This window comes from Mus pahari, chromosome 20 (assembly GCF_900095145.1).
Source record: "Mus pahari chromosome 20, PAHARI_EIJ_v1.1, whole genome shotgun sequence".
Taxonomy (NCBI): domain Eukaryota; kingdom Metazoa; phylum Chordata; class Mammalia; order Rodentia; family Muridae; genus Mus; species Mus pahari.
Genome location: NC_034609.1, coordinates 1,817,704 through 1,845,514, shown reverse-complemented (window position 1 = coordinate 1,845,514; position 27,811 = coordinate 1,817,704). Strand labels below are relative to the sequence as shown.

Genomic DNA, 27,811 nt, shown 5'->3' with positions numbered 1-27,811 from the left:
AAAAAATAATGTTCAACTCAATTAATTTATTAGACATTGGTCATGTGTCCTCTCTTATTACTGATTCTGAACATCTGTCACAGAGTAGATTTTGTTCAGGACATTATGAACAACTGCATCATTCATTACTGGGAAAAAGGAGTGTGACACCACTCAAACACTACACCAGGCGTGACATCCATTTCCCATAAGACATGCATATTGCATGATGCCACACACATGGGGCCTAGCCTCAATGTTTATTTGGTTTATCTGTTTATATAAAATCACTACTAAAGGTGGCCAGGAAACACGGAGCTGGCGTTTTCTAATCTTCCCCTCTCTGCTGATAGTCAGAGTGAAGAAGTGCCTTGTTGCTCTTTCATGGCAAATGATTCGTTGAGGTGCTTGCTGCCTAAAAGCAATGCATGAAGATCAGGATTTCCAATGTGTCAGTTCCCTGTATCTCAGGCAGGTCTCAGGCTCAGTTCACAGGGCAGCCTGGCTAAAAAGAGGGGGGTTATTACAACCAAAGGTCCTTCACCGGGAAGTTCCATACAAAGCATTGGTTGTGCATGGAGGCTGCCATCAAGTGTCAAGGACATTACCTAAGCCTGCTTGTGATGTGACCTGCTCCCAAATCCTGTGTTCCAAGTTCCTTACCAGTGTGATTAGATTAAGAGGTGGATCTTTTCCTGGGTAGTTAAATCATGATATTAGGGTCTGTACTCTTTGCATTTGCTATAATAAAATACCAGATGAGAAATAACATGGTAAAAAGGGTTGATTTTGGCTTACAGAGTAAGAAGGCATATAGACTATGACATCAGGGAAGATATGTGGAAGGGTTATGAGAATTGTGGCTAATCACACTGCATTCCCAGTCAGGAAGCAGAGAGTGAGGAAATGGAGAGAGACTATTTGTGTCTTCCCACCAGGCCCCAACTCAAGGTCCCCTCACTGGGACCAAGTGTGCAAGCCCACATGGGACAGTTCACATTCAAACTGCAATAAGGTCTTTATCAAATTGACAGGGGCAACGTTCTTTTTTGGAAGGAGGCACAACATCTATTCTGAGAAGGATTGCTGTTTGGAAGCAACCACAGAGTGCCATTTGGAGCAAAAGAGAAGCCCCTTACCAGACACCAAACCCACAGGCTGGCAGCTTGATTCTGAACTCCTCAATGTCCAGAACGGTGAGAAACACATTTTGTTGCTTATAAATTACTTAGTCTTTTGGAATTTTGTTATAGTAGCACAGACAGACTGATGTAAACAATGACAGAAAAACTAATAAAGCAATGTCACCCCATGGGGTTATGTTGGGAACAGGGACTTCCAGGAAGGACCATGTAGTGTTCTGAGAACAAATTTCCCATTTAGGGAAACCATCTCACCTCGGAATATGCTGTTTCCATTGGAGCCAAGCAGCCATTTGCCCCAGAAATTCTCTTCTGTCCAGGAAACCTATGAGTCCTTTGTCTTTCTTATTTTGAAAGTTAAGATAATGGTCTGTAATATTTTATCTAATAGATGCAGATCTGGTGATTTCATTTGTGCTACAAGACACAGGTGTGGCTGTAAAGCCAAAGGATGGGAAACACAAAGTGTGAGGTGGGAAAGGAGGAGATGGGGTGGGAGTGGGAGGTGGTGACCTCTCTATGGAGGGGACAGCCATGAGCATCACAATGATCATGTTCCCTTTCTATTCCTGAGCATCCATCTGTGAAATGTTGTCATCTGTTACCTAGCATCATTATGCTAGTCCTCCCTTGGGCACCCATGTCTCATATGTCCTGCAATCCATCAACCATGCTGTAGGATAGTAGGGGACAGACTGCATTAATTACTCTTCTGTTTTTTGTATTTTGCTTTTTTTGGGGGTGGGTAATCATGAGGCTTTGAGTGCTGTAGATATTCTGTATATTTATTGCTGACTGAGAAGTTGATAATCACTGCTCATATATTTTTGAATTCTTTTTTGAGGAGTGTACAATGTTTCTGCATTATGAGAGTACATGTGTGGGTACATATATGTCCCAGTATAGGTGTGCATTTATAGTCAGAAGAAACCCTTGGGTCTTGGTTCTTGCCTTCCAGCCAGTTTTGAGACAGAGTGTCTGTGCACTGGCTGCATAGCCAGACTAGAGGACTCTCCTGTTCCCATCTCCCATCCAGTTGTCCTCATGGCAGCTTTCCAGATGTATACTACTGAACCCAGATTTGAGTGGGCTCTGGGAACCCCAACCCATGTCCTCATGCTTGTACGGCAATCATGTTACCCACTGAGCCATCTCCACAGCAGCAGCCCTAACATTTAGTGAAGTAATAAAGAGATTAAATTTTACATCCAGGGAAGTGAGTAGGATATTCATTTAGGTTGTCATTTAGAAAACTATGCTTCAACCCCAAACAACCAATCACAGCAGGCTGAATGTGAGATGTAGATGATACACGTGGATGTGCAATGGAGATGCAGATGATACACGTGGATGTGCGATGGAGATGCAGATGATACACGTGGATGTGCGATGGAGATGCAGATGATACACGTGGATGTGCAATGGAGATGCAGATGATACACGTGAATCAACACTCTTCATATAAGCCAGACTAAAGGAAGGACTTAAATACAAAATAAAACAAGGACAAAAAATATCACTCTCCTAATGTTTTTTGGAAAAATGATTATTTTAATAAAATGATTATATAATATTATTTATAAGAAGACAATGGTTTGTTATCTTTATTCTATTTTTGTGGTGTTGGGGATTGAACCCAGGGCTTTATGCATGTTAGGCCAGCACTCTACTGCTGAGTTATAGCCATATCCCTGTGGTTATTTTTTAATAAATTAATAGATTAATAGTTCTAAAATTCTGTTTGGGCAATTATCAATAGTTACAACTTCTATAAATGAAAGGTTCTTGTACTTCTCAGTGATTTTGAGACTATAAAGGGGCTTTATGGATCAGCAGTAAACACTGGTGGCTTAGTTCCTGATATAGATTAGAAATGAGCCTTAGCAAAATAAGCCACTCACTTGACCACAGTAAAGCTGTTAGCAAGACTGGGTCTTTAGGGTTGAGCTCTTCAGTACTACCTTGGTATCAGATGGGAAATACAACTGATTTAAATGAGGAACTAAAGTCCTAGTTATTCTAAGAAGATTCAGAGGTGCTATCTATACTGTGGTGTGTTTCCACTTGCTTTAAATGCTAACTTATGAGAGATGATGTGTGATTGGTTAGCAAGGGCTCCGTGTTATAAAGCACAGGAACCATTATGAAGTCTCAGGCTTACACTATAGCCTGAAAGGGAGCAGTCTTCACTTAGCCAAAGAAGCTCAGCTCTAGACAAAGGGAATCTTGGGTCCTCCTCAGTAAACAAAGAGGGAAAACAAAACCTTCATTACAGAGGTGGGAGGATTAAGAACAATGGTGTCCTTGAGCCTCTCTGAAGCCCCACACACCCCACAATTACTTTGCCCCCCAGGGTCCACAGTGATAGAGACACATCACAACTTAACAAGATGAAGGGAGAGGGTTCATCAGCTGCCCAATCCCCTTGATGCCAATGGAGTACTGACACCCTCTGTCCAGGGGCAGAGCAGCACAGAGACGCTGGCCACATCTGGGGTGTGCTGTCCCCTCAGCTATGGATGGCATCTGTCTTGCTTGTTTCCTCCATTATATACTTACTTTTAAACAGGAAACTTCTGGTTTCTTTGGAAAGTCGGTTATGTCAAATGATGCTTTGCTAAAGCAGACACACGGGAGGATGTCAAGTGATGAAAGCTTCTTTGATAACAACACATGTGTATTGGTTCACCTTACATTGCATAGCTGAGCCCCATTTGTCATGACTCCATAGAGAGAAATACACCAAAAAACTTCTGGTGGTGTACTGGCAGTTTCTTACCGCTTTCAAGGATTTGGGCTGATTGGCAGAATGATGTCAGCTGATACAGACTCAGATGATGTTTTGGTAAGACAGACTCATATGGTAAGTATGGTAAGTCAAGACTCTTGGGAGAGCATGTGATGTTTGGAGGGAGTATAAGTGGGATTCAATGGACAGTGAGGGGACTGCATAACTAGCTTTGCAAGTCTTCATTGGCCGATCTTCACTTCGGTGAGAGAGGTGTGATAAAGAACTTCTCCTGATGTCCCCCAACACCCTGCCTGTCCCTCCTGCTGACTTGTGCTGAGGTTGAGGCCTGGCTGTTTCTTCTGGGTAGTGCCACTGTTGCTGATTCATGTTTGCTATCCCAACACTACCAAACTGGACTGCTGGTATACTTGTAAAGTGTTTGAGAGTGAATGGAGCTGCCAATGCTGAATCCTATGAACTGAACTGCTGATTTCCTGACAATGCAGACTGGATTTGCTCCAAAAAACAATTTCTAAACAATTCCTAATAGCCTTTCTTTTCCACTACCTCTGGTGGGTAGTGGGCTGAAAAGGAGATTAAAGCATTTAAGAACCCATAATAAAAGTAGGTTTTGAAAAAAAAATCAAAAAGCTTATAGACTTTAAAAAAAATTATTTGTGTGGGCTGGTGAGATGGCTCAGTGGGTAAGAGCACCCGACTGCTCTTCTGAAGGTCCGGAGTTCAAATCCCAGCAACCTCATGGTGGCTCACAACCATCGGTAACAAGATCTGATGCCCTCTTCTGGAGTGTCTGAAGATAGCTACAGTGTACTTAAATATAATAAATAAATAAATCTTTAAAAAAATTATTTGTGTGTGTGTGTGTGTGTGTGTGTGTGTGTGTGTGAGTGAGTGCGTGCATGTGCCCGCATTCACATTGTATACCTTGTGGTTGTTAGAGGACAACTTTCCTGAGCTGGCTCTTCCTTCCTTCCTAGTGGGGTCTGAGAATCAGACTCAACTGCTGGTCCTCTGTTTGTTTCTTTTAAGAGTCCAATGCTAGAATCCAAGGAAACAATCCCCTCTTCCAAGCTCTTCTACATATGGCACACTTAATAAAATGAGCTTGGGTGTACAGGACCACAGACAACCAAATTCATCTTTCCTGCATGGCACAATGAAATGGGATAAAGTCACGTGATCCCTGTTCCACTCTAGACTTGTCTAAAGCCGAGAGCTGAGGAGGGTCCTTGTGCATCAGGTGATAGGCACATCTGCTCCCTTCTGTCAAGGGTTGGCCATACCATCAAAATGATCATCTCAGCTCTTGCATCCTGTCACCTATGTAGGTGAAAAAGCCTAGAGTCCTCTTTCGTTAATGAGTTGAGTTTTAAAAATGAATTAATATTATAGTAGTAGGAACTGAATCAGAACTTTGCATGCTAGGCAAGTGCTCTACCACAGAGGAAAACCTCAAACTCTTGTAATCTTTAGTTTGAAACAGCCTCATAAGTTGTCCAGTATGGCTTACACTTGCCTTAAACTTGTAATCCCCCTGCCTCAGTCTCTAGAGCAGTTGGGATGAAATGCATAGGTCACCATGCCCAGCTTTTTAAGGAGCATCTTTGTTTATAAAGACATTGAAGTAGCACAGGGCATACCTCAACTCTCACCGCGTCTTCTGAGCCCAACACACAAATTGGTTTTCCCATGTGGAACAGAAGGGAAATGAAGAAGCCCCAAACTAAGCGCACACATGCTGGTCACCCCAGGGGTGCAGCACTCCAGCACAGACTGCAATACAAGGTCAAGGTGGGACTTGGATAGTGCAAGTCCCTATTTCATCAAATTCATCTACTGTCCTTAGACAGGGGACTATGTGAAATTAAACTGAAAAGAACAAACATTACACTTCATCTCAGCCCACGGCCCTGAAGCCATCAGCTTTAACTGACATATTCCTTGCCACCTGACCCAACCCTGCAATAGAATTGCTGCAGAGAAAATTATTTTTGTCTATAAAAATTTCAGTGAAGACACTTCGTGATTTTATTTATCTGAAAGAGTGCTTTGAGCGGAAGGGAACAAAGCCCAGTGAGCATGCTAACTGAGGCAAGCAGTCGTATGCTAATATCCAAGGCACAGCGCTTTACAGATAATGGAGGATCTTAAGTTGTTGTTGACTTTTATTCAAAGTGGAAGCAGGCTCCCTGTACTTAGCCAGCATGCAGCACAGTCGTGTTTCTTAGATCACTGCCACTGTCTAGGATCCCAGGACAGTTGCGGGCAGCTATTCTCAATCTCATATTCATCCTGCCTTCATTTCCTCCTCTCCTCCAAATCACCCAGCTTCATTAACTCTTCAGGAAATTTCTCAAGTGCTCTACAAGAGACATCGTGTAAAAATGCTGAACAGATGGGAGTACTAGTGAAGTAAAATTTAGATAAAGTCTGCAGGAATGGCTCCATTCAAAAGTTCAGAGCCTTTGAAAGGACCCAAAAGCACAAGAGGGCAAGTTCCACTGGACTCTCACTCCTGAGCCTACACTGCTGGAATGACTATCAGCAAACCAAAATGACTTACCAAGTGCCAAGGATGTATATAGCATTTTGTTAAGACACTGGGGCTGATGTTTAAAAGCACACTTTCTCTCTGGAATAGTCAGGGTACAGAAAGTGCAAAAGTCACCAAAAGGCTGACATAGAAATGGACCTGTTTTAAAGAGGCCTGGTGGGATGTAGCTCAGTGGTAGAGTACCTAGCCCAGCCTCCAGAAAAAAACATGTTTTGTTTGTTTGTTTGGTTGGTTGGTTTTTGACAGGGTTTCCCTCTGTAGCACAGGCTGGTGTTTGAACTCTTGATCTTTGCCTCTGCCTCTGCCTCCTGATGTGTGGCACTATGTCTAGTTCTAACTCTGATTCTTATCACTATGATAGGTTGATAAAGGGAAAGGGAAATAATTTTTTAAAATAAGGGTGGCAGAGGAAATAAGGGTGCTGGAGGAAATGTCTTGCTTAAGAACTGATCCTGCCTTTCATCTGTCCTCATATACTCAATTGTGACTTGAATGTGAACTACTCCCATAGGTTCACATATTTGAACACTTGGTCCACAGCTGGTAGCAGTGTTTAGAAAGGTGTGTGGCCATTAAAACACAGAACTTTGCTGGAGGAAGTCAGTCACTGGGGGCAAACCTTGAGGATTTGCAGCCTGGCCCAAATTCTTGATCATATTCTCTGGACTGAGTATGGATACAATGTAACCAGCTAAGGTTCTGACACTGTCACCATGTTTTCCCTGCCACAGTGGACTCTACTCCTCTGGAACTATAAGCCAAAACAAACCATTTCAACCTTAAGTAGTTTAAGGAAGAAGGTAACTAAGACACACCCCTACACAACTGCTTCTTGTTTGCAGACATTCCCTTACCTGTCCTCTGTTAGACCCTTCCTTCAGGTATAACCCCATTCTAGTTTCCTTTTTGTGGCAAAGATTAATCTCATTTCAAAGTGCAATGTCTGATCTCTGCGAACAGCCACTGACCGCTTTCTGCTGATGACAGTGTTTTTCTTAAGAGTCTCAAACTCAGCTACCTTTGGGTGCCAGGTATCTTTGAGTGAAAAGGACTTGTGGATAGCAGACAGTGGGCGAAGCACCAAGTACCACCTGAGGGAGGACATCACTGCCCACCATAATCAGGCCACTTGCTGTGGACTTTGCTCTCCAGCTGCAGCATAGCTGAGATTTTCACAGGTGCAATAAAAAGGGAAGAGGCAGATTCTTCACTCTACCCAGAAGTTAAAGAAAAAAATAAACAGAGAGACAAGTGTAAGGTTTTTAACAATATGAAGAGGCAGTGAGTGTGTGCCCATGCAGGTGTGTGCATGTTAAGACAGACATGGACAAAACGAAGGAAGAAAGGAAGATTACATACTGTAAGCCATAAGAAATCCTCACTAGAAAGGAGAAAGGGCTTGGGCAGGGGAAGGAGCTTACAAGGAGCTAGTACTGAGGAAACTGGCTGAGATTCATCCCACCTCTAGGCCCCTCTCATCAGGACTGCCATTCTCTGTCACTGGATGTGACACATACTGCAGTGGCTTGGTATCTCGGTCTTTTGGGGCAAGGGTTTGTCACCCTGACTCCAGTCATCCCAAGGATGCCCTGACTTCCAGCCTATGCATAGAAACACTCTTGGGACACAAAGACACTCTATCGGTGATTTCAGCCTCCTGAAATCCAGAGTGTTAGGAGCAAGGCACCCACAGGCATTGCTTGTTGGGAGGATGGCTGGGAGAATCATCACTGAGGGCAATGGAAAGTGCTGATGTAGTGACCCAGCAACCAAGAACATGAAAGGGTTCAAGATGCAATGAAAACATGGCATAAAATAACCAATCACTGAGCTATTTGCTCCAATGCTGCATGACATCACAGTCAGCGCAGTACTTGGAAGATACGGGTTGACTTCACTCCTGGTACACCAGCTGAGATAGCCTTTCCTCCTTGGAGATCTATTCAAAATCCCAAGAAGAGGTTGGAGAGGTCCCGCTGAATCCCATCCCTCTGTTCTCCCCAACAGTCTTGGGACCACAATTTTCAGATGACAAACATTATCTTTAGAGAGAGATTATATATGCCTTCAACAGACTTCTAGTTTTGAAATACTGGTCAGAGCTTAAGAGAAATTGACTAAAGCACCTAATCTTAATTTCGAGGGGGGGTGGAGGGGGAAGGAAGCAAGAAAATAAAAAGGAAAAAGAAAATCTTTCATTACAAGCATAAGTGGGAGTTTTAATATATGTGTTGAACTGATAAGAAATTTGAATAGTTGCAGTGATTTTTTTGCAATACGTAGTCCATTGTTTCAAGGTAAAATTGAATAATTAATCATTTAATACTTATCTGAAAAGTTTTGAATTTATAATAAGAAAAGTTCTTTGCTAAAATATTAACTCATATTTTCACTTCAGTATTTAATGAAAAAAATTGCAAAGAATGTTTCCTTTATTATTCCCCATTTCCTGCCTCTCCACCAGCTCAATATTGCTAATGTGTAGCTGAAGGATAAGACCATCAGACATCCTCAGACTCATTTCAAAGACCAACACAAAGTTTTGTTCCTCTGTGAACAGCAATACTCCTGTTCATAGGCACACCACAGCATCATATTACACTTCCCTACCATAGCCTTCATTCTCGTAACCAGAAATATGAATCCTGAAACCCCTCTCAGATAATTACTAGCCTACTGGGTTAATTTGTTCAATAACTAATCTATCTGGCAAATATTTACAGAGTTTAGGCCCAATGCTAGATGCTAGACATTAAAAAAAAAGTCAGAGTCTGAAGCCAAAAGTAAGAACTAATTAAACCTTCAAAAATCGGGTGTTTCCCCTCTGACTTCCATGTGTTCAAAATGAGTCTTCTTGGGTACTTTGCTGAACATTTTGTCTTTCAATGTTATATATGTTTTAAAATCAATACTTGCTTTAAAAGCAAAGGGCACAGGAGGAAACACGTGAATTAACTTCATGTGTGAGCCATAAAATGCTACTAAGTATGTGGTTCAGTTCTGGATGCTTTGCCTAGTGTGCATGAAGTCCTGAATCCTTTGCATAAACTGGTGGTATGTCTACAACCCCAGCACTCAAGATGTAGAGGCAGTAGGTCAGGGGTTCAATGCCATGGGAGGCTCACAGTGAGTTTAAGGTTAGCCTGAGCTACATGAACCCTATCTCAAAAACAAAAAACAAAAAACAAAAAAACAAAACAAAAAAACCACAAACAAATGAAAACAAAACAAAACAAAAATACTTTGTAATTTCAAAAAGTGGAAATAAAGAGACTGTAACAGTTGGGAGTAAGGAATTACAAATCACTTAGATTTTATATCCAAGAGGTGAAGGACCATAGCCAAAGAGCAACATGATAATTAATTTAAACTAACAATGGGAAAAGACCCAGAGCTGACATTTCTCCAAAGAAAATTTATCAGTGGCCAGTCAAGATTGCCCAATACTACTAGTCCCCAGAGACATGCAATGCCCAACTACTATAAGGAATGATTGTAAAGGATGAATATTCAAAGGAAAAAGTATTGGCATGAATATGGAGAAACTGGAATTTGTTTTCAACTGGCAGGTTGTAAAAATGTTGCAACTTCTGTGTACACAGTTTTGGAATTCCTCAGAAAGTGCAATGCAGAATTAGCACATGCCTGGAGGGTCTGCTACAGGTATGCGTCCACCCGATCTGAAAACAATGTGGGGATACGAATGAGAAATGTCCCCCCCAGAGGCTATTTGGTCACTAGTTGCTGTCACTGTTTGGGAAGTTATGCGACCATGCCTTGCTGGAGGAAGTATGTCAGAAGGGGAGGGATTGAGGTTTTATAGCCTTACCTAACCTCCTGTTTCTTTACCCATCTGTTGCCTGCATGTAGATGAAGTGTCAGGCAACTTCTTTCTCTTGGCACCATGCCTTCCCTGACATGTTGACTCTGTCCCTCTGGAATCCTAAGCCAAAAATGAACTTTCTCTTCAGTTGCTGTTGTCTGGAGGTTTGACCCCAGTCACAGTAAAATACCTGAGACAGCTATCCGAGGGGTATCCGTATACACCCACGTACACGGCTGCATCACGCACTGTACTCAAAGGTGGCCAGACACACAGCTTTCTGGGTTTTCTACAGCTGTGCTCTATGATTGCAAGGCAAACAGCTACTCAGTGAATACCGAGCCATTTCCCAAGGGGAACCTGAAGGTAAGGACCCACTGTGCCTCTGGGCACTCTGTTTCTTGGCTGCTCTATAGGTAATCTTGTTAGGCGTGTATTTCTGATCAGATGCATTATTTAATACACACTGCTGAATCAACACAGAACTCACAGCAACAGCAAGATAGCTCTTGACTGTGTGATGATGCTTCTCCTCTCGACGTGGCACCGTTCCAGCCTTGCTGAGCTCAGAGGCACTGGGCTGCACAGCAGCACAGCTGAGCTCAGAGGCACCGGGCTGCACAGCAGCACTGCTGAGCTCAGAGGCATTGGGCTGCACAGCAGCACAGTGCTCTGCCTATTCTGAACAGGGACATTACCAAGAAAAGTGTAAAAGTGCAGACGATGTAGCAAAGACAAGAAATCATATATGAGGCTTGAGCACAGTCTCAAAAAGGCAGAGCACAGCCTGCTTTGCTCCCTGCTGCAATGTGCACTCGATAGTGACATTTATATTGCATGCTACTTGTGCCATAATGATAGGTAAGTTACTGTGTGCATTTGTAGTGAGATTAAAACCAGATGTAACCACAACAGTCAAATTCACAGGGAGAGAATATATAAATAATGAGGATGAACTACATACAAATAAGGGAATACTGCTCAGCCATGAAAAGGCATGCAAGCTGAAGACATGCGTTGGGGTGGGTAAACGTGGACAATATTATGTTTAATGAAAATAAGCCAAGCACGAAAGGACAAATACAGCATGGCTGCATTCCAACAAGGTGTCTAGAATACAGGTAAGCTCAGAGGCTCAGAGGCTGCAGGGGCTAGGATTGGGGGCGGGGTTGTTGAAGAATTATCCCTCAAAGTATTTGGAGTGTCAGCATGCACGAGAGGGTGAAAAGGATTGCAGGGGGCGGGGTCTACAAAATGACGACGGCTATAAAATAGCTCAGATGTCCGCGTATTCACATGCACACTTCATGAAAACATGATGCACATACGTAGGAAGATTGGGCAGATCACATGGATCTTCTGTTCACACAGAAATCAAGCACATAGAACCTTCAGGAGGCACCAGGAGACTCTGCTATTTACTATTTAGCAATACCAGCTGATTATTGAGGAAAACCAAGTAACTTTAAAATGTGCATGCCAGCTCTTTGGCTTTACTTTTCATGAAAATTTATACCATGATAGGATCATTCTGAGCCCTTGCCAGAGTGGAGTTGTCTCAAGACCCTGTGATGGTTTTATACTTTCCTTGGGATAAAATGACTGTGGCAGTAAACCATATGAGCTGGGGTTCCTGGCAGATGACCACGGGGGTTATTGTGGTATCCTGGCATGATGTTCCTTTCCTTCACCATCCGCCCATTTGTCATCTCAAACCCTCATTCTAGAAGCCTCTATATTCACGTTTCTAGACAGAGCCATCTGTTAGAGAGTGGCTGGAGTCGCTATCATAATTCCAGTGCTCCCTTTTAAATATTTTTGACCCAACAATTGCAAAGAGGCATTGTGGAATATAAACATACAAGAAATGTGCTAATGTGAAATGCAAACGCTAATAAAACGTAAACTTAAAATAGGAAGGCATTCAGGGTCAAAGAGAAGGATCTACTAAAAGTTGTTCAGTCTTTTAAAACACATCGTAAAACAAGAAATGTTTCACTGCAGAATAAGGTTTTGGCTTCTTTTATGATCGAAAGGAAGGGTAATTATGATTGTCAGGAAAACACATTGAGCAGCTGTGTACAGTTAACAAAAGACCCATTCTGTGATGGGCTCGGAAACGGCACTTTAAATATTCACATTTCCTAGAAATGAGCTTCTTTCCAACTGGAGCAGATACGAAAGAGATCGCTTTCTATTAATCATGGCATTGGACCAGACAAGTTCTCGGAGCCAACTGGATCCTCTCTCTCTCTTGGGACAGTTCCCACATACATGATGTAACAGTTACATATACTGATTCATTATTGATAGACTTGTGTATGTTATAGCATTGTAATGACTGATTTTTAACTTTTCAAAATTCAATGTAATTTAAATTCTTAAAAATGCTCCTTTCAGTAGATTCTTTCACACTTGTACGTCTGGCTTAGAGATAATTTTTAAAAACAGCATAACAAATAATTCTGCAGTTTGTTTTATGAGGGCTAATTAATAGGTACTTACTCATTAAAAACTAGGTCTGGTGCAAAATAGAGAAATTGGCTGTTCGTGTGTTTGTACGATCTCCAACTCAAGGCAAACGATGACAGACACATCCAAGAATACTGGATGAGGGTAATTTGGTCCTCAAGAGGCAAGTTTTTAAATCCTAGAGAACAGAACAATTAATCACCGAAAGACACTTAGCATGTGAGTACATTCCAGGAAGAAGGCAGCTTTTACTACCTTTCTCTAACTCAAATCAATTCCACAGACATCTATGGGGCTGTGCGCCTGGCTCCGCACAGACTTCATTTTAAATTCACACTAAATACTTGGTGCGGAGGGGTTGGTGGGGGGAGCTGCTGGGACAAATCACACTAAAGAGTCCATCGAGGTTCAGCACGCTGGAAGGTACTGCATTGACCTGTGACATTTGCTTCATCCCACACAATCAACAGCACCGGCTTAAGGGGGCAGGGGGTTAACTGTCACCATCTGCATGTCTGCAAGAGCAGGACCACTTTAGTCTTTTTGACTCTGTGGTCCCCGTTGCCTGGGATACCAGCTGTTGACAGTGTTCTGCAGCAGGGCGGGCATCCTTGCTCGGCCCCCGCTGTGTTTTTCTCATTCCTTATTTCCAACAGTGTCATGCTATTCTCTGGGATGAAGCTTCCATATTTTTCCTTCAGGCTGCAGGTTGACCACAGGTAACTCATGCACCAGGGCAGTGTGAAAACATTTCTCCATGATGCTTCTGTAGGCTAACAGGATCTCATTAACAAAATCCTGCCTGGCAGAAAATAAACACTGGTAGAGAGTTTGAGAGCGCTTTGTGGTTGCTAAGGGCAGGGCAGGATTCTGTTGCCTGTGACATATGTGCCCGTGTATGCATGTGTTTGCACAGGTATAGGTGCAGCTATGTGGGTGCAGTATGGAGAGGTCATGTGTGGGCATGGCTTGTCTGTCATTGTCTACCTTCTCTTTTGAGGTAGGGTCTTTCTCTGAACCTGGAGCTAGGCTGTCTGGCCTGAATCCAGGGATCCCTCTGTCTCTGTCTCTCTCCAGTGGCCTGCCACTTCTCTGTGATGGCGACCATATGTGATGTAATGTCAGTTCCGAGGATCCGAAATCAGTATGTGTGAAGGTACTTTCCCCACCATCTCTTGAGTCCCGAGCAGGATTTATTTATTTATTAACCAGGAAGAGTTGATCAGAGTGTTTAATAAGACCCCTGCCAGGCTTAGATTAAACCTTGGTGCTGTCCTGCCAAGAGCCAGCTCAATGTGACTTTACTAACAGAATGTATTTTACCTATTAATACTTGGGCATATAGTAATCCCTTTCTTTGGCAAACACCATCCATGTGTCTGCCTTAAGAACAACAGAACTATAAGCCTGCATTCTTGGAAGGAAAGAAATGAACCACCACTCCTGCCACCACGCTGCCGCCATGAATCTTCAGTACTCATGCCAGAATGCTGTGCAGAGCGGACCCCCCCCCCCCCCCCCGCTGTCAGGCAGAGCCTGAGCAGCCCGCGGTCCTACCTGGAAGTATCTTGGCCCACTTCACAACTTGGATCATCTGCTTGCCCGCCAGGCGGTTGAGCGTGGAAAGCAGGCTCTCAGCGGTGTCAGGCTTGGAGTTGTCGTAGCCTGCATACACGATCTCAGGCTCGATGTTCTCCAGGATCATGGCCGGGGATGGCGTGAGCGCACGCGTGATGGAGGCGAGCTGCGGGACCAGTGCAGAGTTCACCGATGGCTCCTTGGTAGGAGCGATATATGTGGTCCCCTCTTCTGGGCTCTGGGGTGGTGGCGGTGGGGGCTGCTGTGATTGCTCGTCGTGAAGGCCTTTTAATTTCCCCAGCTTCTTTGACTTTCGAGCTGTCAAATGAAAAAAATCAGAAAGGATAAGGGCAAACGCACATACCATTTAGAACACATTGCGTGGGGACAACTGACTTCCACAAGCCATTGTGTTGCAATCTGTGAAGTCTTTCTCCTAAGGAACTCCTGTACCAAAAGGAGTACCTTCGAAATAGTTAAAGTAAATGGCCAAGCCCCCAGGTCAGTACTATGTGAAACAGGCTAGCAGCTGCTTTTTGCTTTTCATACACGGCACAGGTCTCCCCTTCTACCCAAGGAAACCTGCAGACATCTGCACGATGACTTGAACCTCTTCCTGTTCTCAAAACAGAGAGGAGAGTTCACAGGAAAGGACACTAAACTGTATTGCCCATACAAGTGGAGCCCACAACAAAAATAAAAATAGAAGAAATAAATGGAATGCTTAATACCAGGCAGGTTCTAAATGGCTTGCACAAAAAACCCAATTTAACAATTATTTTGGGAAGTGATTATTATGGTTCTCATTTTAGAATAGCACTTCAGAGTTTGTCCAATCACAGGAAATGGTGTCTGGAGGGACAGCAATTGCTTCAAATGCTAACATCCTGGGATCTGGCAGAGGCGAATGCAAAGGTAACTGGGTAGCAAAAGGAAGCTCAGAAGAACCAAGCTGAGCTCATGACTGTGCTAATTACTAATTTTACAATTATAACACTTTCAATTCATTTAGAAATTCTACATGAACCAGACATAGCTTCTCCTTAATCGGAACATGTGTCTCAGCCTTACCGGACACTGAACACAGAACAGGGCTGTGCCACACTAGTAAACATGATGTAAGGATAATCATTTACATTTACAGTTATAGCTACTAATATTTATCTTGTTCACCCCAGAAAAAAAATGGCAATTCAGCTAAAAGTGAAGCCATCATCCAAGAACAGGTTTATCACATCTGTTACATGGCCTTTAACTGATGAGATTGGGATAACAGGAGACCAAGAGAGCAGGGTCCGTGTCGATGTCTGTGGCCCATGTTACCACCAAAGGCTGTAAGAGGTTCACAGTCTGGGCTGCTGTCTGGGGCCCTGTTGATGTCTGTGGGCTGAGCTAAGTTCACCCTGCCCCTCACCAGCTGCGGCACCCAGGCGAGCCGGCTCCGTCCTTCACCTGGACAGTGCAGGAAGCTGGCCTTGGTGGCATGGGTACAGGAGAGCTGGCCTTGATGGCATGCACTTGGGAGAACTGGCCCCACCCCTTGCCTGGGAAGCATGAGAAAGCTGGCAGGCTGACCAACTCAGCTACCATACAGGCTCAGATCCAGGCTTTGAGTTGACCCCACCTCAACATCCACCTCATCTATGAACTGCTGGCGTGTGTGAAGGGGATGACTCTACAGATCCAAACCTGCAGGATCTCCATGACACACGTCAGCAACAGGATATCAGCGAGGAGTCTGGTGAGAATCCAGTATTGATAGTATAGCAGAAGCCAGAGGCCTTGAACCAGACAACAATCCATTGCAATGAGCATTTATAAGCAAAGATGCGTAAACATATACTGTGTGACACGCCGTGACACACTGTAGCTTCCATGGTGAGATGTTTTTACATTTTTAATTTTAATTTTTTAAAATTTCTTGTTTTCTTTTGGGAGGAGGTTGCAAGGACTAAGGGTGGCTATGGAGGGACTGGGAGATGAGTGGGACTGGAGTGCATGTGTTAAAGTCATTTATTAATAGACTCCGTCTGTTGGTAGAGGATCCGAGGCAGGAGATTCTGACTCTGACTTCCGGCACTATTTGAATGAGGACTGGTCTCTTATCCACATGCTGCTGACCCGGTAGTGTAGGTAATCAGGATGCTTCAAGGCGATGTGTGAATGAAAACACACAAGAATGTATCAGTGAAGTGGCTGACCAACCAGATCCATAGAAAAACTGAACAGCTAAATAATTGCAAATGCCAGGTCCTTCAGAGCAGTTACTGGTCCTTTAGGAGATCAGATCCCTGAAGCTTCTGAGACATAGAAAACTTTCTGAGCTTCAGATTGTTTACCTGAAACATGGCGGGGAGGGCTCTGTGAGAGGTCCTATTCAAGAGATAGGGAGAGAACAAGTAGTGTGGCCCACATCATGTAGAGATCTCTGGCTTCATACGTATGTGCACTGATGTGCGCACATACCTGTGCAGGTGTGCATAAATCTTCTAGACACTGTGTGGTACTGCACATCTACAGCCTCAGAATTTCAGAGGTGGCGTCAAGAGAAACAGTTTAATTCAAGGCCAGTCTGGGCATCAGAGTAATTTCAAGGATAAGCGGGACTGTAGGGAGACACTGTCTCCAACAGTAGAAAACAAAACCAGGAATGAGCTCATTAAAGTTTTCTTGTGGTTCCTAAGATGAGACTCTGATGGATGCTGGGCAGATTCTGACTGACAGAAACTGATGGCTGCCGCTTTCATGTCTTATTAAAACAATACCTGTTTGAAAATTAAGTATCAAGTGTACAATTGTTTAATGTCCAGATCTATTTTGCTGTGTTGATTTCTCCTGTCTGATTTCAGATCAGTGTCACGAGTATCATAGAACAGTGACTGTCTTCTCCAGTCTGTCACCCATAGCGTGACTACACACGTTTCAGTACTGCATCTAGCATTTCACTGAACTTCATGTAATGCTTTGTAAACATACCAGCATGCTTGGAACTGAGAGACAGTCCATATTAGCTGACAGTTTTAGGCCATCAATGTCCTTGGGGTGCAGATTCTTCGCCCACATGCATGCACGTGTAGAGCATCTCTCTGAAAGCCCAGGGAACGTGGGGAAGATGTCTTACATTCTTACAATATCATCCTGTGTACCATGCTAGTAACAAGTGAGCTATTGACAAATATTTATTGAATATTTTTGTTTCATTTTAAACATTAATAAATTTCACAGTGTATCAATACATGAAACCTCAGTTTACACCCCTGTACAAAATGTAGTCAAACTTCTGAGATTTTTAGATAAAATTTTTGAGCCACTAATTATTCCTAAGAAAAATTTCTACTGTGTAATGATCCGTTTGTGAACTTACTACAGTTAAAAAAAAAATCGAAATAACGAGTTACAGTTATTGAGTATCCAGTGTCTGGACACAGTTCAGTTTCCAGAAATCCAGTGTTCACCAGGACCCACCTGTGACTGTTATTATTGCTGACATTATTTTCAGGAGATGTGGTCGAGGTGCTGAAGGAGAAATACCTTTTGAAGCATTCAGAGCTAGCAAAGCACAGAGAGAACATTTGGATCCAGCCACGACCCCGACTCTCACTTCCCTACTGCGTGGTCTCTCTTTGGATCCTCCTCTTTATCGTCTTAGTATCATTTTTATGCTTTAGGAGGGGCACCAGCTTCAAATCCAAGTGGGTAATTAAGATGTTTGCTAATTACATAGGGGCAGTTTTGGCTAAAGATCCTCAGTGAGTGTGATTCCCCTATTCAAAGTGAACCTGGCTATTTGCATAGGGTTCCTTCTTAAATTCTGTGGAACTAGAGGTCAGTGGGCTTGGGAACTCAGAGTCACAGGTGTAAGAACTACACTCTGTCCTGCCAGCAACAGCACTGTACCCATTCTCTCTTCCTTCCTCCCTCCCTCCCTCCCTCCCTCCCTCCCTCCCTCCCTCCCTCCCTCCCTCCCTCCCTCCTTCCCTCCTTGTCTTTCTCCCTCCCTCTCCCGACCCCCACCATGTGTTTCATACACATGGAAGTAAATGTCTCTCACCCCCACTTAGATTCACTTGAAAGAGGAATTTCATTTATCCATATTGGATTTTACAGAATGCAGTGTGTGCTCAGGGGTTGCCCTCGGGTACCAAGGCCTGACTGGCATATCTTGGCAGCTTCTATCTCCTGGACCAGCGAGCAAACAGAACTCCATAGAGTCTCTCCATGAGATCTGGCAATGGGAGGCCTTGCTTCTGTCCCTGACCCATAATCAGAACACCAAACTGGAAGCACCTTTGTGGTACTCCACAAACACCAGGACTACTTCTCTGTGTGACATGATATCCTCTTTGGTTTATTCAACCTCTGAGGGATATGAGAACCCTGAGTACCCTTCAGACAAAAGTTGCCTCAGTGATGGCTCGTGAGAAGAGAAGCCATTCTTTCCTATCACCGCCTCCTCCAGTGAGATGCTGGCATACACGGATTCTCCAAGTACCTTATCACTTCTGCTTTCTTCCACATTAGAAATTGGGATCTCTTGAAAATTAAGGACTTGGCAGCAGATATTAGAGATGCTGTCTGTATAGGATTATTATTATTATTATTATTATTATTATTATTATTATTATTATCTGTATTATTAGTATTGTTATTATTGTCATTGTTGTTGTTACAATTGGTTCGCAGGCCAAGTGTAATTGTATCCTGCAGGGCAGTAACAGTACTTCTACTCCTCGAATATTGATTTCAGCCAAACAAACATGATTATGCTTTTGGTGCAAGACTTCGTTTTCTTTAGTCACAAGGGGAGGAATGCAAAGTCAGGGAGAATGAAGCACTTCTCAGTCACATCATCAAAAGAAGAAATATCACCTTTTTACAGATGATAGTAATTGGTTCTACAGCAAAACCATCCTAATTTGTACTGATAGGGCAAAAAAGAATCTAAACGGTTCTTAAGAGAATGCATACTAATTGGATGGAGGTGAGGGGCTAAGAGTAAGTTGCCTTCATAAATAAATAATTAGCTTTTCAATGGAAAATGACGAGGTGGCATTTCTTAATTGTTTATAAATACTCCTGCAATGGTTAAGAATGTTGAAGGTGACATTAAAAAGAATCTGTACATATTTTCAGATCCCTCTATATAATTAACAAAGTACCACATGTTACTGATTTTCCAGGACACGTGCTATGGCAAAGGCAAACTCAACTTCTGACTAATTTGTAAGAAATTCTGAATTGCATCTCCCACTAAAGTTTCAGGTGTGTAAAGTTACCCATAGATAACATTACTGGCATAATCAAAACGATTTTATTGCTATGGTCATATTTACTAATTACTTAGCAAATAACTAATTCTTACTCACTGCATAAGAAGTACTGTTTTCCAAGCAATCAATTGTTTATGGCAAAATCTTAGCCCTGACAAGGGAGAACTATTTTGAGAAAGCTGAGTTGGAAAATTGATTAGGTTTATACAAACTGCTTGGGTTGAGTTTTGGGTAAAGGTACCAAGACATATTTGGAGAAAAAGACAAGGCAGGCAGCTGTTTTATCTCTGCACAGGGTTAACCCTTCCTGTTCCATCTGTTCAACTGTCACTGAGCCTCCATCAGCTTGTAACTTGGAAGTGGACGAGGCCACATTCCTGTAGGAGGTATGGAGCTTATCAGACGGTGTTGACCTGCCCGAGAGTAGAGTCCTTCAGACCAGAAGCCAGAGCAAGCAGCGAGGCTGGAAGGAGCGAAAGGCAGTAAGCACCGGGCTTTAGAGTGCACACAACAAGGTTCTGGATTATCGTTTCCCTCTAGGAGGTGCCTACATGCTGTCCCCTGGTCTGGACATTACCATTTTGATGGCATTTTATTTCCTTACTACACTTTTTTTCTCATTCGTTTTTATTTTTAATATTAGTCAGAATCAGGAATATGCATGTACACAAATACATGCATGGGGAAGGCTCCATCTTGGACTTGGAGGTTTAAAGGAGAGATGTGTCTTTAGTGCAGCCAGGTTGGGGTCTGTACTGGGAAGAGCCTTGGAGTACAGAGGGGCAGCCTCCTGTGCTCTCCTCCGTGCAATGGGGAGATAACCAGGGCTGTCTTCTGCTGAAACTTTGGCTCTCTTTTTGAACAGCTCCGGGTGGGGTGGGGAAGGACAGTTTTGACAGCAGGATGGAACCTGCCCTCTAATTCTCAAGTTCCTTGTGACACTTTGGACAAAGGTCTGTGGAGAATGTGGTGATTTGCGGGTCCAGGTGACAATTCCTAATAATCACCTGTGTTGAACAACCTTGGGACACAATCTGAAAAGTCTCCAGGACAACACTGAAAGTCTCCAGGAATCCACGAGTCGGACAGGAGAGGAGGCGGGACTGTGTCCATGTGCTCTGAGGAGGGCTGAGGAGAAACCTCGTTTACTTTCATCTGTGCGCCTCCCTGCCACTCCCAATCAGTACTTGAAAACTTGAAGGGACATTTTTGAACCATGATGACCACCTATTTTCTCTTTTGACTGAGGATTAGATAAGATATAAAGGCTTTAGAAGACCAAAGAAGGGATTTAGCCCAGACAACAGAACGTCCTCTGAGCATCCTGGAATGTGTTCCGGACAGTCTAGAATTTGCTGCCAGCAAGAACATACAATGTTGCTTTCTAAACACACTGAGGTCCTGGCGGCAGGCATCCTGTTACTCAAGTGCAGCTCAGCCATAAGGTAGAAACCAGTGAGGGAATGAGTTTTGGAGATTTGGGACCCTACTGTGGAAATCCTGAAAACCCTCTGATGTACATTCCAGTCTCACAACGATGTTAAAGGAGCTGGCTGCTGGGTTCAAATTTGTCTGAAACACAGAAATAAGCCACTTATGATCACAAGTGTGATAAGATAGCATCTGAGTGATATCATTTAAAAAATACACAAAAAGGGCAAATACTGTGACTTTAGAATGTTTGAAAGAATTTCCAGTGTTACGAAGAAAAACCCATTTCCCTCCAACCCCATCTCTTGCCTGACACATTAAGAGAGTTCTCTGCACATTTCAAGGCACAGTGCTGCTGGCTCATCTCCATAAAACACTGCCTTCCTTTTTCCTAATCCTAACAGTACGTGGTGCACGAGTTGGGAGGTGATAAAGTCTCACGATAAGGAGCCTTTACTCTTCACCCACGCCCAGGAGGTAGGTGCTGTGTGCCCATTGCCTTTACTCTTCACCCACGCCCAGGAGGTAGGTGCTGTGCGCCCATTGCTTGGAGGGTAGTGATCGGTAGAGGAACGGGGCACTGCATACTAACATCCTGCTGTATAGTTGGGAAGATGTGACTGATTGGTAAAGAACTGGAACCTCCAGACTGCCCCTGCGGCAGACATTTAACCCCAGGGGTCAGAGCTCCACTGTCTACAAGGTCACAATTGGTTCCCATTAATGACAGATGAATGTGTTAATTAGAAGGCCTGTGGCCACCCTAACCAGGTCACATGCCTGTTCTCTTTTCTTTTCTTTCTTTCTTTCTTTCTTTTTTTTTGATTAACTTTTTTTCTTATTATTTTATTTTATTAGATATTTTCTTTATTTACATTTCAAATGCTATCCTGAAAGTTCCCTATACACTCCCCCCACCCCTGCTCCCCTACCCACCCATTCCCACTTCTTGGCCCTGGCATTCCCCTGTGCTGGGGCATATAAAGTTTGTAAGACCAAGGGGCCTCTCTTCCCAATGATGGCCGACTAGGCCATCTTCTGCTACATATGCAGCTAGAGACACGAGCTCAGGGGGTACTGGTTAGTTCATATTGTTGTTCCACCTATAGGGTTGCAGCCCCCTTCAGCTCCTTGGGTACTTTCTCTAGCTCCTCCACTGGGGGCCCTGTGTTCCATCCAATAGCTGACTGTGTGCATCCACTTCTGTGTTTGCCAGGCACTGTCATAGCCTCACAAGAGGCCGCTATATCAGAGTCCCTTCAGCAGAATCTTGCTGGCATGTACAATAGTGTATGGGTTTGGTTGCTGATGATGGGATGGATCCCCGGGTGGGGTAGTCTCTGGATAGTCCATCCTTTACATGCCTGATTTCTATTCCCCAGGGAATCGCCCCCACCACACACTGGGACTGCTGTGATGGGCTGACTGTGTCACCCTCAGTGCAATTGGAAGAGAGCTCTAAAAAGGTAGGAAGCAAATCTGCTAGTGTGCTTAAGGTCTCAAATTTACCAGAGGAGGAATCCACATTTTGCTAAGAATCGAAGCCCAAAAGCAATACTGCACTACATCATTAGATTCTTTGAACACATTTTAAAATCAAATTAACAATATTCAGAAAATACAAATATCAATCTCCACAAATCCTATACTCAAGGGATCACTATGTAGAAGATTGATATGCTTGCAAAACCTCTTAGTAGTCTTATGTTGCTAATTTAAGAGGAGAAAAACTAGGTGTGGGTGGCATCGACCTGTAATCTTAACAATTGAGAGACTGATGCAGGAGGATGGCCAGCTTGGGCTACAAAGTGTGTTCAAGGCTAGCTGAGACTATATAGTAAGTTCAAAGCAAACCTTGGCTACAAAGTAAGATTCTGAAAAAGCAGAAGCACAAACAATGATAAGAGTAACTAAGAAAAACTAGCACCCTAATAGCCATGGTCATTCAGAAAAAGACTCCTGTCTTCAAAGGGCAGATTCTTTAGCAGCTGTAGCAGTTGCTTTCTTGGCACACACACAGGAGCACAGGATTTATTACATGGAGCAGATCTCATTGGTATGCCAGGTAAATAGTCTAATTAAGAATGGTTTATGAAGAAGCAGTACTATTGTAACAAGGTTGCAGAGGTGAACAAGGTATGAGAATGAGGCAGGAGGCAGTGACCTGGAAAGGACTGCAATGCTCAGCTTAATGGGTTGTGCCATGGGCTTTGCCCTCACAATTCCTCAGGATCCCAGGTGAGCTCGGGCTTGGCAGGATGAAGCAGAAGTGAGACCAGACTACATAGAAAGTCCATAGTATGGCCTTGTCCAGACCTGCTCATACTGGCAGCGAACTTGGTGAGACCTACTTTATGCAAATAAAATATGCAAAAATGAAGCATTTGTAGTTCAGTGGCAGAAAGTATGTTTAGTATGTAGGAGACCCTGGATTCTAGAAGGTTTCGCTAACAGAGGAGAAAGAGCAGCATGGTCTTTATAAACTGTTCAGCACAGGCTCCTTACCACACTAGCCAGCGGCATGGTCTTTATAAACTGTTCAGCACAGGCTCCGTACCACACCAGCCAGCGGCATGGTCTTTATAAACTGTTCAGCACAGGCTCCTTAGATAACTCACAAGGATCGTTGGTAACCCAGTGCATGGGTGTTTCTTCCATCTCACTTGCAAATTCTCCTCTCAGGTTCTTCAGAGCCCCAACTGCTACTTTACCTAAGTCGTCTCCATGTTTCCTGAATAGCATCCAAGGGCCTTAAACCGTGGCACACACCAGAAAATTCTGAGGTGCTCAAGAAAGCTGCCTAACTCCAACCTAATTCAGAGTTTTGACAAAAGACTGCATGGTTTATATGCATAAGAAATTAAAGCTAGGAGCTGGAAGGACAGCTCGGTGACTAACGGCACTTGCTGCTACTGCAAAGGACTCCCCTGTAGTTCCCAGAATCTGCATTGTAGTCTACCACAATCTATAATTCCAACCACAGTGGACCTGATGCCTCCTTTGCTCCATGTGTATGTAGATACACATAGATGTGGGTAAAGCATACACACACAAAATGAGAATAAATCTTAAAAGGTAAGAGAAATAAAACTTATCAATGGAAGAGAACATACTCAGACTGAATGTTTTATTTTCAATGTTCATTTTCTTGAAAAAAGTTCTTAGTTTGACCTTATTTTGGTAAAACAATTACTCATAGCTATATCCCTGCAATTCAAATTATTTTTTTCAAGAACAATTACTTGGAAGCATGTTTTATTGAAAAAAAAAATCAGCACATAGTTAGGAGTTCCCATGGTGCCACAAGTTAGGGGAGGATTAAGCATATAGTCATATTTTAAGTAATCATTTACATTATTTACAGGAAAAGTAAACTGAGCAAGCTTCACTGGGTTATTCTGTGATCAAAGCAGGTGTTACTATTATTGACTAATATTAATAAATAAATATAAACAATACTACTACTAATATTATTATTATAAAAATCACTTAAACCATTCAAGAGGAACAGGACTGGAAAGGCCAGGTAACCTAACAGGAATTATCAGTGAATAAAACTTCATGACTGGAACTACATAGAGAATCTGTTTCTGAGAGTTGTTGCTCAGCCAAAGAAGCCAGATAGCATGTGAAAATCTTATGACAAACTAGCTCTAGTGTGCCAGAGGACTGGGGGGGGGGCACATAGTGAGGAGTTCCCAGGGTACCACTCACGCTAGGGGGAGGCCAGAGAAAAGGGAAAACCAGTGTTAAGGCTTACAGCTTCTAAAATAAGTATGATTCCACATTTTATTCCTATGACATTATCAGAATAAGTCTAAATTAAGAATTAATAGTAGTCAATGATGCATATAGTTGAAAAAAAGGTTATTTTTCTAGACTGGTTTCTCTTCAGGATACTGGTAGACTTGCTCTGAAAACTTTCAGATTGAGTGGAGCTGGACCAAACTGGCCTGTTTTGAAGCATTGAAATGGCAACCTGCAGTGACTCCTGGGCGCAAGGGGTCAGTCCAGCAGATCTGGAGATGGGAGAAGCGAGCAGCTGGTAGAAGCACTAGGCCCACACAGGCCTGCCCTACCCAGCTGTTTATAAGGCTCACTTCTATTCTGTCCTTTGGTCTTCTGCCACAGTGTAAATTCCAGAGCACTGGAGACTCTCTGGAAACCAGTTCAAGGAACAAAAGCTCCTTTAAGAGACTACTCTTTCTGTCTTCATTTCAAAAGTATTCTTCACATTTACAGCATTTAGCCAAAACAGACAAATAAACGGTAACCTCTTTCCCTTCAACAAAACGAAACAAAACAAAACAAACAAACAACCAAAGGAAACCCAGAACAACAGAAAAACAAGGTGCAGAGAAAGTTCTTTCAGAGCCAGATACACAAACACAGGAGACGGGGTCCCAGGCTGGGGTCCCAGGCTGCTGCGGGAGTGGGTGAGTGAAGCTGTGAAGCTTTGCTGCCCAGAGGACTTCCAGAAGGAAAAGTAGGTCTCTCTGAAAGCATTTCTTGGAGGATCTCAGTTCACATTTGAAACAATGTAAGCAATTCATTTAAAACTCTAAAGTCCTTTCAGTAAACTCTTAAAGTGATGTTGCATTCACAGTAAGGGAAAACCTAGACTTTGCCGCCCCCAGCAGCTCACCTCCACCCTTCTTCCCTCATGTTTGCTTCTGTTCCCAAGTGAGGCTTCCCTTCACACCAAAGCCCGCTGGAACATAGTAATTGCCACACATGTAACTTATCCGAAAATATATCCGTGGATTCCACCACTGCCACTGTCAGTGTCTGAAGAAGGCCTTTCCGGTGTGACAGGATGGACTGTCACCCATGGTTGGAAGGACCTTGAAAGTTACTAAGAGTCAGGTCTTCACTGATGACTTGGATAAAGAGCAGTTTCATGTTACAGTTTTCAAATCGATTCAGGTTACACTGGGTGAAACACAAGTGTTAATCCTCACTATAATCTTTAACCCCCATACTTGAATGGGGATAATAGAAACCTGTAACTTTCTCTTAGAGAATTTATAGTCTTTAATGTCTGCTTCTTGGACCCACAGTTAGTGTTAGAAATCCCACTAAACACAATCTCCCTTCACATGGAGATAAAGACCATGTGACCATGCCCATATCAATGATGTACTCTGAACCCTTTCCTTTCGTCTCTGAGTTGTGACACCAGAACTTGTTTAGGCATCTTTGCTGTGTGGAATACTGTCCACAGTGAGTAAGGGTGCTTGCTGAAAAGCATAGGATAGACAGAACAGGCAAACAAATGAATCAATATTTTCCTCTGTGTCTCAAACCAGGTAGATTTCCTCACCGGATCACTGCAGTCCTGTTCCTAACAAAGCTTTTCAGGGGAACAAAGCAGGGTTGTTTGTTTTCATCTTAAGCCCCAGGGTAGGCTCATCTCCCTGGAAAACAACTTCAGCCAAGGGTCAACCCAGCCTTCTGAACAAAACCAGGCCAGTGTCCTCCACAAAGGCATATGGATGGAAGCGCGAGTGCTTGGCAGGGTTGGGGCAAGGGGCTGATTATCCAAACAGAATCCCACACTGCTAAGATACAGTTTCTCCAGAATTCCAGCAAGAAGATGCTGAAGCTGGAGGCTAGTGAGCTCCAGGACTCTTGGACAGATGGCCATTAGGTCATCAGCATTTATAGGAGACCAAAATGTCCCTTGCGTATGTACGGTAGGGTAGCAGTGTTCTGGTAACAAGCTACCTATGAACAGGCCTTGATACATCACCCAGTAGCTGACACATATCATTCTCCGATTTATATTTCAAGAAGATGCCTAATACCTACAACCAGAACACTGTGCATTATAACCAATTCTTGAGTAAAGAAAACAGATGCGATGCTCTCTGGGAGTCAGTCAGTCAACTATTAAGGCACAAATATTTCATCTTTCCAAGTACCAAACTGCATTTGACAGACAGATCTCACATCCTTACAAATGACCTCACGGTATTACCTCTGGAAGTGACAAGTTTATAATATTTAAATTAAAACTGCTTTGTAGAATAACCACTCATATGATTCTCTGTATTATCAGCTATATATAGCTCTCTCTCTCCCCCTCTCCCTCCCCTTCCCCTCCCCCTCTCCCTCCCTCTCACTCCCCTCCCCTCCCCTCCCCTCCCTTCCTCTCTCCTCCCCTCCCCTCCCTTCTAGGTCCTTGTGCTCTTGTGCTTAGAATAAAAACAAAGTTTAACTTTGTATCCACAGGGAGCCACTACAAAAGAATTCTTATGCATACAGAGGAGACATTAGCCAAAGATTGAGGAAATTACAAATTCTGGGAAAACACCATAGGGTACTCTATTTAGGTACTTGGGGCAGGAGTAGGAGCTTTCTAGTAGGAGCCTTCACAGTGCTTTCTGTTCTTCATCCACAACTACATTATAATTTATTTTCTTCCAAGACACGAATGTTGGTTAAGAGCCCTTCTTGTTGTGTGACTTTATAAAGGCAACAGTGTCTAACCAAAAGCTCCTAGTGAAGGATGTAAGAGCCTGGAGACCCTGGAAACAGGGCTGACCTCCCAACTAGTCCAACTCTGGCCCCAGGTCATCATTGGGAAGACCCAGGGGTGAATTCTCCATGCAGTCTTGGGCTTCCCAAGGTCCACATATCAGAAGCAGAGTTTGGGGGCTTCCCATTCTTAACTCTGCACTTGGCCGTTTACTATTTTCTTGCAATTGAAACTGAGAACTACCAACCTAGATAGACTGAAAAAATCAGGGAACATGAGCAGGGCAGAGAGAGAGAGAGAGAGAGAGAGAGAGAGAGAGAGAGAGAGAG

At 43.4% G+C, this 27,811-nt stretch overlaps 1 protein-coding gene across 1 annotated transcript in view; it reads right to left on the bottom strand.

Annotated features, from left to right (window-relative positions):
- Positions 1-27,811, bottom strand: part of Nr3c2 (nuclear receptor subfamily 3 group C member 2) — a 345,164-nt gene that overhangs the window by 47,048 nt on the left and 270,305 nt on the right. Inside the window, exons 5-6 of the mRNA XM_021220574.2 lie at positions 14,280-14,618; positions 12,756-12,900 (exon numbers count right to left, since the gene is read on the bottom strand). Coding sequence (XP_021076233.1) covers positions 12,756-12,900; positions 14,280-14,618 — 484 coding nt within the window. The remainder of the gene's footprint in view (positions 1-12,755; positions 12,901-14,279; positions 14,619-27,811) is intronic.